This window comes from Anopheles darlingi, chromosome X (genome assembly GCF_943734745.1).
Source record: "Anopheles darlingi chromosome X, idAnoDarlMG_H_01, whole genome shotgun sequence".
Lineage (NCBI taxonomy): Eukaryota > Metazoa > Arthropoda > Insecta > Diptera > Culicidae > Anopheles > Anopheles darlingi.
Window position 1 is genome coordinate 9,640,418 of NC_064873.1, and position 14,507 is coordinate 9,654,924.

A 14,507-nucleotide genomic window follows, 5' to 3' on the forward strand; every position below is an offset into this window, starting at 1 on the left:
GGAGCGCAGCCTGCAGGGAGCGGGAAACTGGATTGCGGGGGCGACCGTTAGCAGGGTGAGTGGCAACCGTCGGCACTGATGTTTGGTGTCACTGAGCGTCCCATCCCCCCTCCCACTAGACGATGTGTCTGGCTGTTTGTGACCCCCGAAAACAAAACGCTTCTCCTGTTTTTCGCGTGGCGAGCCACCGATAAGTCGTGCGCTCGGACCGACTGTCACGCTACCGAATTTGCGCTGATCTGAGCGGATTGGGCTGTGTGTGTGTGTGTGTGTCCACCGATTGAGCAGCGCAACGTTTTTTTCCGTAATTTCCTAGCCCTAGCCCGAGGCCCGAGGTTCATATTTCCGCACCCCTAAAATGGAGAGGGGAGAGGGGCATGGGGTAGGAAGGGGGTCCTCGGCCCGGGAAATAGTTGGACGCAGTTGAATGGCCGCTGGCGGTGGCGGCAAACAAAAAAAAAACAGACACACCGCGAAAACCGGGACGTCAATCGCATGTTGCGGTTTCGTCGAGTTCGGAAGGTAGAGGTAGGGGGAGAGGGTGCTGTTAAGCAACCCCCCTTTATAGGTACTCCGGTGACACTAGCTAGCACTAGTAACTAACAGTGTGTGTGTGTGTGTGGGTTTGTTTGGTCTAGACGAAGGCATTGTTGCATCATGTTGCATCTATCTCCCTTCCCTCCTGCACCGGTTGCGCAAAGGATCTAGGTCTCACCAAACCCCCTCCACCCCCCACCCTCTTTTCCACAGGGGATGAAGGAGGTGCGCTGCTGCTGCGCTGTGCGAAAAATAAAACTTTACATTCCTATTTGGAGCAGGATGGATGGGGAGGGGGGGGGGGGGGCGTTATTCCTATTCCAATAAATCGGCCAGACCAGAGCGGCCAGGGCCCCTTTCCCCTTATTCGCTTCTGCTAGGCCCCCTTTCCTCTCCCTTTCGCTTCTCGGTTCGCCCGTTGGCATCCGTTTTCGAAGAAGTAGTCCACCGCGCGCGCTCTTCCTTTATGGCGGATGCCAGCCACGCCGTCGTCGTCTTCTTCAATTGCGACTGCGAGGAGGAGGAGAAGGAGGAGGAGAGCACAACCCTACTGCCGGGTCAGGTCAGGCAGGGGCGCCCCCCCGCCCGGTTGGATCGAGATCATCGAGGCAAATCGAGGCCCCGAAAGGAAATCGAAAACGGCCTAAAGCAGGCCACGAAAATGAAGTGGTAGTAGTAGCACTGGTAGTAGTAGTAGCAGTAGTAGTAGTAGTAGTAGTAGTAGTAGTAGTAGCAGTAGCAGTAGTAAAGGCAACAGATGGAAATTGAGGCGAAGAAGAAGAAGAGAGGACAAAGGCACACGGTGCGCGTTTTTGCGCAGCCCCCACGGAGGAGAGGGTGGAAGGGAATAGGGGGGGGGGGGAAACAAACAGCCCAGGCCGTGGTGGTCTGTAGGCTACCCCTCATCCCGCTCTCTTCCCCATCTGCAAGGGATGAGGGCGAACAGTGGCGAAGGAAGGGAAAGAGGTTGGTTGGTTGGTTGGTTGGTTGGTCGGTTGGTTGGTTGGAGAGGATTTCACTTTCTCTGGCCCAGATTGGCCGAGCTGGGCCACCGAGCTGGGTCTGGCTTGGCCTGGCTAAGCCGGACCCGAGGCGCCAGCCAGCCAGATGAGGGTGAACCTGCCTTATGGCGCCTTTTTGCGGCGCAATTCGCAGCGCAGTTTGGAATCACAGGAAGGGAGGGAGGGAATGCTTTTCACTTTTCACTGCTTATTTGCAGCACAGTGATCAAGAGATAGAGAGAGCGAGACGAGAGAAGGAGAGAGAGAGAGAGACCCGCGCCCCGAGTTGGTACTTACAGTTGTTGCGATCGCCACCGAAGAGCTTGTGGAAGCGCAGGAAGTCCGGGCGGCCACCGAAGTAGCGCCCGTTCTGGTTCAGCACCTCCCGGATCAGGTCGAGATTGTTGACGACGAGGCAGCGCGTGGTGCCGAGCGTGATGCTGTACAGATCGCCGTACTTCTTGGCCAGGGCGGTGAAACCCTCGAACGGGACCTCGTACTGGCCGAGGATGGCCAGGCTGCCGAGGATCGGCCACGGCATCGGTCCGGGTGCCTGCGGGTAGCACAGCAGCTCGGTTGATTGCTGCGAGGCGGCGATGCGATGCGGTACCGAAGCGGTCGGTGCTTCCCTAGCCGTGGCCGTGGCCGTGGCCGTGGCCGCGGCAGCCGCCAGCTTCTGGAGTGCCCGGGCAGTGCCCGGTCGGGTGGCGACGGTTTGGATGCGCACCTTCCGGTGCCACTCGTACAGGATTTTGAAGTAGCACACGACCGACAGTATGATCGTCAGCACCGCTAGCACCAGCCCTGCGTACGCCATCGTATTCTAGTACACACACGCGCGCACACACAAACACAAACGCGACTCCACGGAACCACGGGACGGACACAGGACACGTTACTCCTCGCGCTAGTGATCTTCTCTACGATCTGTGACTCCCTCCTTTTTTCTCTCTCTCTCTTCTGTATGTCTTAGTCCCGGTAGGACAGGACTTCTGGAACTCCTCCTGCTCCTACTCCTTGCTACCTATCGTTTACCCTCAACCAGATGACCAGATGGGGTCCAGAGAATAACGCCGGGCGCCTGTGTCTATGTATGTGTGTGTGTGTGTCGAGACTGAATCTAGTACCTAAGCTCCTAGAGCTGCCAACAAAAAATGGCTGCTATCCAGCTAACCAAAACCTAAGAAGCAAAAGAAAAAAAAACAACCACCTGTCGTGAACTACTACAACCGAAACTACCGAACTAGACAACAAAACTATTCATAACAAAATCTGCCGGACTGCTGGTAGGAAGGGAACCTGCTACTACCACACACTATTCTAACTCTTTCTCTCGCTCTGACTGACACACAGTGAGAACACCAGAACCGAGTCGCCAAAAAGCACACAATCGGGATCGGGGACACAACAACACTCGAGGCACCAAAGAGAGAAGTTGAGGAGGCGATCCGGTCGATTCTGATTGAGTCCGTCCGTAAGGATTCTCCTCTGCGCTGTTGCTGCTGCTGCTGGAGGAGTTTTGCTGATAGCTGAGTGACTCGCGAACTGGCGTGAGCGATGATCGATGGGGCAGGGATATTGCACTTCCTTCCTTTCCTTTCCTTTCCTTTTCCGTACCCTTTTCGCCTTCCGCGCCGTTCGCACTACTATTGACTTCCTGCGATGTCGATGCGTCGATGCGGTCCTGGCCTGGAGTGTGATGGCCTGGCCGGGAGTGTGATGTAGTAGACGAAAAAGGCGTGCAGCAGGCGTGCAGGTGGTGGTTTGCACTGGTGACTCTTGGCACACACTGTCTCCCTTGGTTGTCTGGGATGGGCCTCCTTGGGTCGTGAAACCGTCGCACAGCCGGAAGAAGAAACGAAACGACAACAACAACAACAACAACAAACAAAAAAAACCACCACCGAATCGTGGTCCCGGTTCGGCTTCGATCGACCGATCGACGATTAAGTACGAAAAAGGTTAGACTGATCGAAGTGCGGATTATGCGCCAACATTTATATAGAGTTGGCGTCCGCCCCGGGAACTCGGACTCGGAGTGGAAACGGAATGGAAACGGACTGGAAACGGACTGGAAACGGAACGGAACGGGCGCTGGCGGGCTGGCAGCGAGTGCTGCTGCTGCTGCTGCTGCTGCTGCTGCTCGAGCGGATTTCGGGCCGGCGGCTGACAACTACACTACTGGCTCGCCAAGGGGATATGTGGTGGTTCGCTGGCTCGCTCGCGGCTCGGCTCCGATCGGCTCCTGCGGATCCGCGGGTGGCGACGCGAGCAGAGCGAGCTCCGTTCGTTGATAAAAGGGGGTGGCTGAAAGGGAGTGGGCGCGCGCACGCTCGCGCACGCTCGCGCACGCGCTCGATCTCTCGCTCGCCGATCACCACCTTCCCAGAGATCACTCCAGCCAGCCACTAGAGGGAAAGAGAGAGGGGGAGACAGAGAGAGAGAGAGAGAGAGAGAGAGAGAGAGAGAGCGAAAAAAGGAGGCTATTTAAGAGGGAGCGCAAACGGGTTGGAAGACGGAGGGAAATAAAGAGAGCGAGAGAGAGAGAGAAAGAGAGAGAGAGAGAAAGAGAGAGAGAGAGAAAGAGAGATAGAAAGAGAAAGAGAAAGAAAACGCCGAGCGATATCACTTGAAGATGAGCGAACGAGCGGATGACAAAGACAGACAGAGAGCGAGAGCGAGAGAGAAGAAAATGGTACGACAGAATGGGTGTGTGGGTGTGTGTAAAGGTGTAAGATAGAAGGAGAGAGAGAAATGGTGGAAAGGTGGAGTGTGTGCTGTGTGAAAGAGAGAGAGAGAGAGAGCGATAGAGAGAGAGAAAACGAAAGAATGAGAAAGAGAGGGAGATACTCAATAGCGAGAACGCGCACGATCCCTGCCTGCCCAGTACGCGGCGTGTGCGTAAGAGCGAGATGCAGCACACACTCACACACACACGCACGCACCCTTCGATCCTCGATCCCCCTTCGCAACCCTTACCTTCCGGGAATACAATTGCGAGCGATTACGGTCTCGGTCGGCGCGCGCTCGGCAGGGATCGGGCACGCGATCGACGCGAGGAGGAGCGCGACGACGACGACGACGACGATGATCGCGATCGCGATCGCGACGGCGCGAACCAATTGAGAGGCACTATACTGCCGATTGGCCTCCTCCTCCTTCGTCTCCTTCTCCTCCTGCAGAGGGGGTGAAATGGGCGAGCTGGAGAAATGGGAAATGGGGAAATGGAGATGAAGGAAAGCAAAACGCGAAGCGAAGCGTCCAGAGCGAAAGTCCAGAGCGACGATCGGATCGGATCGATCGCGGCGACGACCAGCAGAACACCACGAACTCGGGCAAGGGTTGGCGACGGGCGACGCGGGTTGCGGGTGTCCCGCCGTTTGCAAAATGGCTCTGTGTGTGTGTGTGTGCGATGAAGCCACTTCCTAAAGATCTCTCTCTCTGCTTCTCTCTCTCTCTCTCTCTCTCTCTCTCTCTCTCTCTCTCTCTTTCTCTGTCACTCGCTGCACCTTTCTCCAGGATGTCCGTCCCAAAAGGTTCTTAGTTCTCCCCTCCACCCCCCCCCCCCCCCCGCCCCAACTCCACCCCTCCGAGGATGTCTTACATCCCTCTCTCCCCCTCCGCCCTGGGGTTGCAAGAGGTTCCGTTAACCCCCGGCTCAAAAGGTTCTCGATTGACGCGCCAGTCGCGAGCTCTGCTGCACTTTCACCGGGGAGTGAAGTGCCGGTTCAACTCCGGGGAGGAGAGAGGAAGGTAAAGTAAGGGTGCGACGCGACGCGACAACGGGCGTCCGTTAGCTGACGATCCCCTAGCTTCTCAGTACCCCTGCACCCCCTCCTGCAAAAGGAAGAACGATCTTCGCCCTTCAATTATGAGCAATTGGCACCAAAGGGGCCAAGAACACGGGCACTTGGCACGGGCACTGCAGACCGATCGCAGACCACCGTCCGCCAAATGCCAGAAAGGGGAGGGGGATGGGGGATGAATGCGGGGGTGGAGGATGTCGTCCTTCACCAACGTTAGCAGCAGCAGCAGCACCAGCAACCGATCGTAGCGATTGGCGATTCTCGTCACACACACACACACACACACACACACACACACACACACACATACACTTCCTGTCGAGGTGCGAGGCCAAACCGCTTTGAGAAGCATCGCACGCATCGGTTCCGGATGCTACTGCTGGATGTTGAGCTGTTTGTTGTTTGACAGCGGCCTCCCCCACCCCTCATCCCTCGAATTGACTTGACGCCAGGATCCAAGGATTTGTTGTTGGTTTGTTTTTTGTTTTTCTCTAGCGTAGCGTATTCATACTTTAACATTAGCTGGACCAAGAAATTGGCGAACCGTAAGAACTGACGTAAGACAACCGGCATCAGATTCAAAACTGATTGAAGTACCGATTGAGGCAAAAGTGACAGTTCTATCTGTAGAACTTTTTTTTTTCGACGGCGACTTCATATTCTGGTCGCCAATATATAGGGAAGGGTGAACCCAGGGGGAACCCCCGTGTGGCATAGCATTCCGACGCAAACCCGACGACCCGTATCAGAAATGCCAGGTCCAGAAATGCGTTTTCCTACGCGGGATTAGTGATCTCATTGGTCTCTGGTCGGTCAGGTGGCACTTCGCAGTGGCCGGACTGTCTGATCTGATCTGATGTCATGCCCCTACCACCGGGGACCGGGGGCTGTCTGCTCGATGGGGAAGGTAGGAAGGAAAGGGAGAGCGAGTGCTGAGAATGCGGGTGTCTAGAACTGGCCTGCTGCTGCTGCTGCTGTCAGTGGTAGCTAGCGTGCTAGCAAAAGGAAAGAAAGCCAGAGTGGCAGAGAGAGAGAGAGAGAGAGAGAGAGAGAGAGAGAAAGAGAAAGAGAAGAAAGGGGGTGGGAGGTCGGTGGTAAGGTAAGACCGGATCCTCCATCCTACGGGACTCCTCGTCCACGTCCACGTCGTCGTCGTCGTCTCGCGATCGGCCATTTTAGTTTAGCTTTTTTTTTGTTTTTTCTCCTCGCTTCCATCCTTCCATCCAGGCCAGAAAGCCAGAAGCCAGGCAAAACTTGTCCAGCAGCTTTCTGAGCTTCCGCTGCGGGCCGCCGCCGATGCCAACGTGATAATCATCATCGCCATCGCCATCGCCATCGTCATCATCATCGTTGTCGTTGCCGTTGTCATCCTCGATCGGGTTTCTACGATAGCAAAAGTGTTCTGCTGCTCCGCTCGATATCCAAAACTCATCTCGCTCACATCATTTTCTCTCTCTCTCTCTCTCTCTCTACTCCTCCTCGCGTGTCGCACCGAAACGGAACGAGAGGACGTGGATGACAATGACGTGTGTGAGGAAGAGGCCGTGAAAGTGGTCTAGAACACGTCGCTCCAGATTGGATACCCCCGGGGAGGGGGGAGGGGGTGTGTGGGGCGACAAACCACAAGACAAGACAAGGCAAGGCGGCGGGGGAGGCGGCGTCGATGTCGATGAGCTAGCACGACGCTCCGGACGCTCCCTTCAACCAATATTGCCTTGATAGGAAGCAATGCACCAGACCACCGATCAGTAGCAGCAGCAGCAGCAGCAGCAGTAGTAGTAGTAGTGGCACCAGCAAACAGCCAGGGGTCAGTCTGCGTCTGCATGGATGCGCACGGAGATACCTCACCTCTCTCACTCTCTCTCTCCTTCTTTTTTCGTCGTTCTGCTCCTTCCCCCGGGGGTACACGATCAATAACTGCCAATTAGCGCGTGGTGTGTGCGCGCGCCCGTATGTGTGTGTGTGTGTGTGTGTGTGTGTGTGTGTGTGAAGAGAACGGATGTGGTCGAAGCTCACGGTCGTCGTCGCCGTCGCCGTCCTCTTGTGACATCCTCGTGGAGAGTCGGCCGAGCATTGATCGACGCAAATCGAACAAAAGGTGGCGGACCGCCACAACCTCAGGGATCAGGCTAACTGCCCTTTGCTATCCCCCTCCCCCCACCACCACCCTCCACCCTCAGCCCCTCGCGACTGAGGGCTGGCGAAGGTTGAATGGCCGGTGCCGGTTCATCACGACCTATCTGTATTTGTGTGTGTGTGTGATGATGGGGTTGGCAAAGATAGAGGGAGTAGTGGAGTCGATTCTAAGCGACTTCATCCCTCCTCACCCCTCACCGTCACGACTTTCTCTCTAATGGCAGCGTGCTGGCGAGATGATGATCAACGGTCTGGTTACCTAGAGCAGAATGCAAGCTTTGCTGCTGCTGCTGCTGCTACTACTACTGTCCATACCCTGCACCACCCCTCATCCCCCTCCCCTCGAGAGGAATTGCGACATAATGCGCCCTGCCCTGGGTGCGGGGAGGGGGGGGGGGGGGTCTACCATTCTAATGACCCGTTTTCTCCGTGACCCTCTCCGCGCCGGGGGAGGTGGAGGCCAAATGGGCTGGTTACCCGCCCTTCCCCCCACATCCAAGCGAGACCCAAGAACTTTCCTGCAACAGGCAGCGAGGACCCACAGCCTGCACAAGGGGAATGAAAACTGGTTTACCGTGTACCGAGGGAGGAATTGGGAGGGTAGTGGGAAGTGGAAGTGGAAGTGGAAGCTTTTCCACCCAGTGCAAACCCCCTGTTGCGAACACAATGTTCTTTCCCTGCCTTGCTGGCCAAACGGCAACGATCGGAACATTCTCCAGAAAGTGCGACAGTGTGTGTGCGTGTGTGTGTGTGTGTGTGAGAGAGAGAAAGAAATGGGGGGAGGGGGTTGGTACACGTACAGTTGCGTCATAATTTTGCAGGTTATCCGTGGCAGCAGTAGCTGCTCAGTGGATGTCAGTCACTCTAGCTCCCCATCCCACCAGGGGGGGACCTTTCTCCTCCGGGGGTCCTCCAGGGTCCAGAGTCCCTTAATGCACGTTCTAGCCGCTATCCACACGACGGTGACGGTGACGGCGACGGCGACGGCGACGAGTAAGCGAAAGCCGGTTTCTACATTGCGATCACGAGAACGATCGGCTGCAGCCTGAGGGAGGGGGGTTAAAGGGGGGTTAAGAATGGATAGCCCTGCCCTTTCGCTTAACCCTCCTCCTCACCCCACTCGATCCTCAGGACCGGGCAGAACCCCCCGTGATCGGAGAGAAAGAGAAAGAGAGAGAGAAAGATCTAGATGAAGATCAGGCGGCAACGGGGGTGGCAGTGGCGGCATCAGCACAAGCAGCAGAACTCCCACACGGGGGCACAGGGGAAGGTTCGAGGGAGGGAGGGAGGGAGGGGGTGATGATGTGCGCGATTCGAAAGAAAAAAGTAAGAGGAAAAAGGGGGTTACCAGGGACGAGAGTGATGGGGGTAACGGGGGATGAGAGAGGGGGTGAAAATCAAAAGTTAAACCCAGGGCTACAGTGGGGGGGAGGGGGGATGGAAAAGGGGAGGGGGGGTGCGTTTGGTCATGGGGTGCGAAAGGGTGTCGCAATCGCCAAAAAGGCGATCGGCCGAGGGCGGGGGCGGGGGGGGGTGGGGGTGGGGGGATGGAAACCTGTTTTTTGTACCTCTCGTTCCAGCGGTCTCTGCGCTCTAGCTAGCGCTGAAGCAGGGGATGCATGGGAAGGGGAGAAGAGGGGGTGATGTGGAGGGATGGGGGAGAGTTCTTGTGCCGCGCAGAGAAAGCACCGTCCCCCCGCCACCCCAGGGGAAGAGGTAGAAGGATAGGATTGAAAGAATCTCTCGGCTTTTGGTGCTACCTTCGGCGAACTGCTCGCTGTCAGGCGACGTCACCCAACGCGCAGATGACGTGTACTTCGCTACGTGGAGGGTGGACAAAAAGGGGGGAGGGGGGTTCGGAAAAAGTTTTATGGTTTGTGCAAAAGGCTCTGCCGGGGGTGAGAGTGACGGGGAATCCCCGGGCGGTGGATGTTCATCAGCAGGTTAGCCAACTGCTGCTGGAATGCTGCTGGGGTGCGAAAGGACACCCCTACCCTTACATCCCTTCCACTAGAGTGCTGCACTCACAGCGCGCATTACTTGATACACATTGATAAGCCCATCTATCGAAGTGTCTACGCATGTGTGTGTGTGTGTGTGTGTGTGTGTGTGTGAGAGAGAGAGAGAGAGAGAGAGAGAGAGAGAGAGAGAGAGAGAAAGAAACAGAGTGAGGGAGAGAATCACGCGACTGGTGACTTAGAAACCAATTGTTCCGAGGGGGGGGGGGGGGAACGCTATCCAGTCATCAACTAACCGGAACCACTTCCCCCTCCCCCCCGACTGGGCTCCAGTCGCTTGGTCCCGTATGGGGCAGGTCATCTTATGCACCCCTCGTTAGCGTTCTACGCTACGGTTGAGGATTTCTATTGATTTGATCCCGTGCCCGAGGAGGAGACACCCCTCACCCCCACCCCCACCACCCCGTCCTCTCTACGCCTTACTTTCGCTTTCTCCGGGCGCACGCTCGACTGCCCGGCGCTCGTGGCCGGGGATGAGCTGATGATGATGAGTTGGTTTGGTTGGTGGTGCTGGTTGGAGTTGGGGCCCGGGGTGTGTGGGGACGGTGTGCCGGTCCGGCAATAAAAACCGAAACCGAAACCGAAAACCGAATTCCGAACCCCATGCCCATGTGCAAGTGTCTGCCTGCCTGCCTGCGTCGATGCGTGCGCGCGCGCGCGTGTGTGTGTATGGGCTGATGGCTGATACTGGCGGGGTGCGGGCGTAATAGGAGAACGGAGCAACGCAACGAGCTGTTCGGTGCTAAGCACCGTTGGTTACTGGGCCACCGCGTGGTGTGCACCCGGAATTGCACCCTGTGGCGCCACCGCCGCCGTCGCCGGGTGATTGATCCTGGAGCGGGGCTCCAGGACGCCAGCTGAGGGCGAAGTCTCGAAGCAGGGGGGCCATGAGCTTGAGCCAGTATTGAGCCGTTAGTCCTGCGGTGCGCACCGCACACCAGGCCACGAACCAGGCCAGCGTCTACCCAGCCAGAGTGTTGGTGTTCCGAGTGTATGTGCGTGTGTGTGTGTGTCTGTGTGTTTCTAAGCGTTGTACGCCTGTTTGGCTTTGTTCAGGAGTTTCGTCGTGCAGTGTTCCGGGATTTGCTGAGATCGATATCGCTTTTCTCTCTCTCTCTCTCTCTCTCTCTCTCTCTCTCTCTCTCTCTCTCTCTCTCTCTCTCTCTCTCTCTCTGTGTATTTCTATTTCTTTCTCCATCTGCTATTTGGATTTCTGTCGGTTGCATATCTCAGACGCGTGCGCAGCACAGGAGGTTCCTTGTTTCAGCAGGTAAGCGACACAAACGGGGAGTGGGCATAGGGGTGGAGGGTAATCAAGATTGCAGACGAAGGCGAATTTTGGGTTCTCTCCAATGATTCAAGGCACCAGGGGTAACCAGTGCCCTGGGAGGGGTGGTGGCGGGGTGTATAGTTTGGTACCTGACACCCTCGCCTAGCTGTTGCGCTGACATGGCACTCGCACCCCCCCTTCCTTCTCCCCCCGGGACCAGATTTGCTTGCCTCAGCCACACTACAAAAGGAACGCACAATGCAATGGCGTGGCTGCTATAGTGGGCTATTAATGAGGCAAGCAACTAGAACAGTGAATGAGCAATAGGGGAACTATGGTGCACTTGCAGGGGTGGTGGAGCAGGGGGTGAGCACCGTAACAATGCGGTCAACAATCCGCAACCAGCATTTGCTGACCATTGCATCTGTGTGCAGCGCCTCGATTGCGTAACCGATTGGCAGGATGAACGATACGCCCTCCTTCTCTTCCTCTCTCTCTCTCTCTCTTTGTCTCTCTTTGTCTCTCTCTCTCTCTCTCCTTCTCTCTGTCTGTCTCTCTCTCTCTCTCTCTCTTTCTTCCATCCATCTGCCATCGTCATCTCGCCCCCCGGCTCAAAAATCGCTCAAGGTCACCCTCGGCACCCCGCCCGCCCTTATCTCTCAACCCCCCCCCAGCAGGGGAGCAGGGGTGCAGAAGGAACAGAACAGTGGTGTGTTTCCGGGTTCGAGAACGGCGCAAGGCGTTAGCAGCAGCAGCGGCAGCCCTTAGCAACCGTGCACCTTACCTTGTGCGCTTGGGTGTAGGGTTACGCAAGCGGGGCGAAAGAACGAGCACGAGGAACCGTTGACGTCAGCGTCAAGCGGATCAGCGATTTTCCGGGAATTTCGGGGCCCCCACAGGCCCCAGGCCCCAGGATCCGGTGGCAGTTTGGCGCCGAAGACGAAAAAGGGCACGGTGGTGGTGGTGGTGGTGGTGTCGGTGGTGGAAGACCAAGGCGACGGGGGTTCCGATTACCAGCCGGTCGATTGGACAGGAAGCACCGAATCGTAACCACCAACCACCAAAAACCGCGCACCGCCAGCGAGTCTTTGATGCGTGGCTGCACACACACACACACACACATACAGCCGCGCGCGCATCCCCAACCACCCCATCCCCCGGGATCGCTCTCGGACTCGGACGTGATTAAAGGGGATTTCCCCCGGGGTGGGAGAGGGGAGTTAACCGTGCCGCAGTTAACGACTCGTGAATAAGGGATGCTCTTGATACTGTTGCGCATAGCAACCCCCTTGGGGTTCATTACACATACATTATCCGCGCTCAGCTGCACCCCGAATTTTTCTGTCCGGGGGTGATGAAGTTCTGAGTGGCTAATGAGTGCGTGTGTGTGTGTGTGTGGAAGGGAGAGAAGGTGTCGATGAGAACGGATGCTGACTGGCTGACTGGCTGACTCAGGCGAGGAGTCACTCAGCTATGACGCGAGCTTATTGCGGACTAGGGGGTTTAGACCCCCGAGGAACTACCCCGCATGTAGGGGGTAGGGTTTAGTTTCTTCTTTCTCTTCTTCTTCTTCTTCTTCTTCTTCTTCTTCCTTTTCTTCTTTCTTGTCTTCTTCCTATTCTTCTTCCTTTTCTTCTTCTAGCAGATCCTGCTGCGAGCGAGAAGAACTCGCTGATCGCCGCATGGTCATCGCCACGGTCGTCAGAGTTTAGTACAAGGGAGGAGGAGGAGCAGGAGGAGGAGAATGCAGAGGAATGATACCGGGGCCCAGGCCCCAAAAACCGGTCAATAGCAGCAGCAACAGCAACAGCAACAGTAGCAGAAGCTTGAGCCGCGACTAACTGGCTGGCTTGCTGGTTGGCTGGCTGGCTGCCGGGCTGACTAGCTGACCGGCTGGTCAGCCTCTTCTACCCTCTTCAAGCACGGTGCGCACGCTTCTGTGCGCAACCCGGTTTCAGCTTCCTCATCGCCTCGCACACCTCGCTTGACCTTCCCATACGCACCATGGGGCCTCAGGCTGGCCTGCCGGCCGGCCTGCCGGCCACAGTTAACCGGTTCCCGGGCCTGGCCGGCGTTCCTGGCAGAAGGAAAGGGAGGGTGGAGGGCCGATGAGGGGCGAATCGCGCTCGAGAGCAAGCTCTGGCGATTGGCGATTATTCTAATTCGCGTCGCTTTTCCCTGCCAAAAAATCAATCTCAGCTCAGACGAGGAGCAGGAGAAGGAGAAGGAGAAGGAGAAGGAGAAGGAGAAGGAGAAGGAGAAGGAGAAGGCGAAGAAGAAGAAGGAGAAGGAAGCCAACCTGGGGCTCGCGAGCAGACCGGCTGGTCCGGTTATATAACAGCTCTCGGGCTGTCGGCTCGTCTCCGCCGTCGCCGATTTTTTACCCTTGACAATGACTGTCAAATGGAGCAGGTTACGCGCTTTGGCCCCCTCCAAGAGCTCTCGGTTTTTAATGATCGCGTTTGATGAGTGGAGTGGAGTGGAGTGGAGGCGGTTTTTTGGGCGACGGTGTCTAGTGCGCTGATCCGGTTACTAGTCCTTGTACCTCCACCTGAGCCAGCAGCAACAGCAGCAGTAGCTGGTACCCCTGGGCGCATTGACTAGCTGCGGCGGAAGGGGATTGGCGGGTGGTGTGGCGATTGGAAAGGGAAGGAAGTTGCTCCAGGAAACTGAACTGAAGCACTAAAGACCCTGATGTAGCCAGAGAGAGAGCGAGAGAGAGAGAGTGAGAGATGGAACCGATAAAAAAGGGTGGAATGGTTATTGAGGTGATTAAGCCAAGACTGGGGTAGGTGGGGAGGGAATCCGAGAGGAGTAATCCAAGATAAAGACATTAAAAAAAAGGGCAGTAGGAGATTATTGCGATAGAAAAGCGTGAGCCCCATCAAAAGGGGAGGGGGTGGGGGATGAGGAAGGAGGGGAAGAGAAAGAGAGAGAGAGAGAGAGAGAGAGAGAGAGAGAGAGAGAGAGAGAGGCGGTGACCTTTCGTAAAATCAAACCAGTCGTCCGGTTGTCCGACGGTACGGTTGACCAATCGCCAGGGAGGGGGTGGTCTGGTATAACCCTCGTTTGGGGATGTTGCCATTTTTGGAGGTTAGGGAACTTAGTTTTTTTTTCTCTCGGAAGGGCCCCAGATCCTCTAGGACCGCACTATACATCTAGAGAGCTTCTCTCTCTTTCTCTCTCTCACTTTCTCTCCCTCTCTCTCTCGGAGAAGAGGACGAGGAAGAGAAGGTGCCTTGTCTTGCCAGGCGCTGCTGGCGAACGAGAACGCAACGGCGAACAGCATACCGGCCAGAACACTTTCACGGCAGAGGGTACACTTGTTTGTGCGTGCGCGTGTGTGTGTGTGTGCAAACCACCGAGCAGCCCACCGAGTCCTGTTATATGTGGCTGTCCAGTCGAAGCGTTCCTTCGCGGGTCACAGAACAACAGACCAAACGACTCTTCTGAGGCAGACGAGGAGCCGGAGGAGGAGAAGGAGAAGGAGAAGAATAAGAAGACAGGAAGGGGGAGGTAAATCCGTTTCGCTCATCTCTCAACCGCCAACCCCCCTCCCCCCCATCTTCCCTCTGCCATCGCTCTGTAGCATACCACATTACTGTTTGGCGCCTTGGGTTTTGCTTACTTTTTTACGAGCTAACGGTACCACCCTCTCACCCTCTCTTGCTCTCTCTCTCTCTCTCTCTCTCTCTCTCTCTCTCTCTTTCTTTTTCTCTCTTGCGCGCGCTTTTTTGCT

General features: G+C 56.4%; 1 protein-coding gene across 1 annotated transcript in view; it reads right to left on the bottom strand.

Annotated features, from left to right (window-relative positions):
* LOC125953940 (cytochrome P450 307a1) overlaps nucleotides 1-2,382 on the bottom strand; it is a 5,980-nt gene extending 3,598 nt beyond the window's left edge. The window contains exon 1 of the mRNA XM_049683815.1: nucleotides 1,836-2,382. Within this exon, the coding sequence (XP_049539772.1) occupies nucleotides 1,836-2,355 (520 nt within the window). The 5' untranslated portion in view covers nucleotides 2,356-2,382. The remainder of the gene's footprint in view (nucleotides 1-1,835) is intronic.
* Between the last annotated feature and the right edge of the window lie 12,125 nt (nucleotides 2,383-14,507).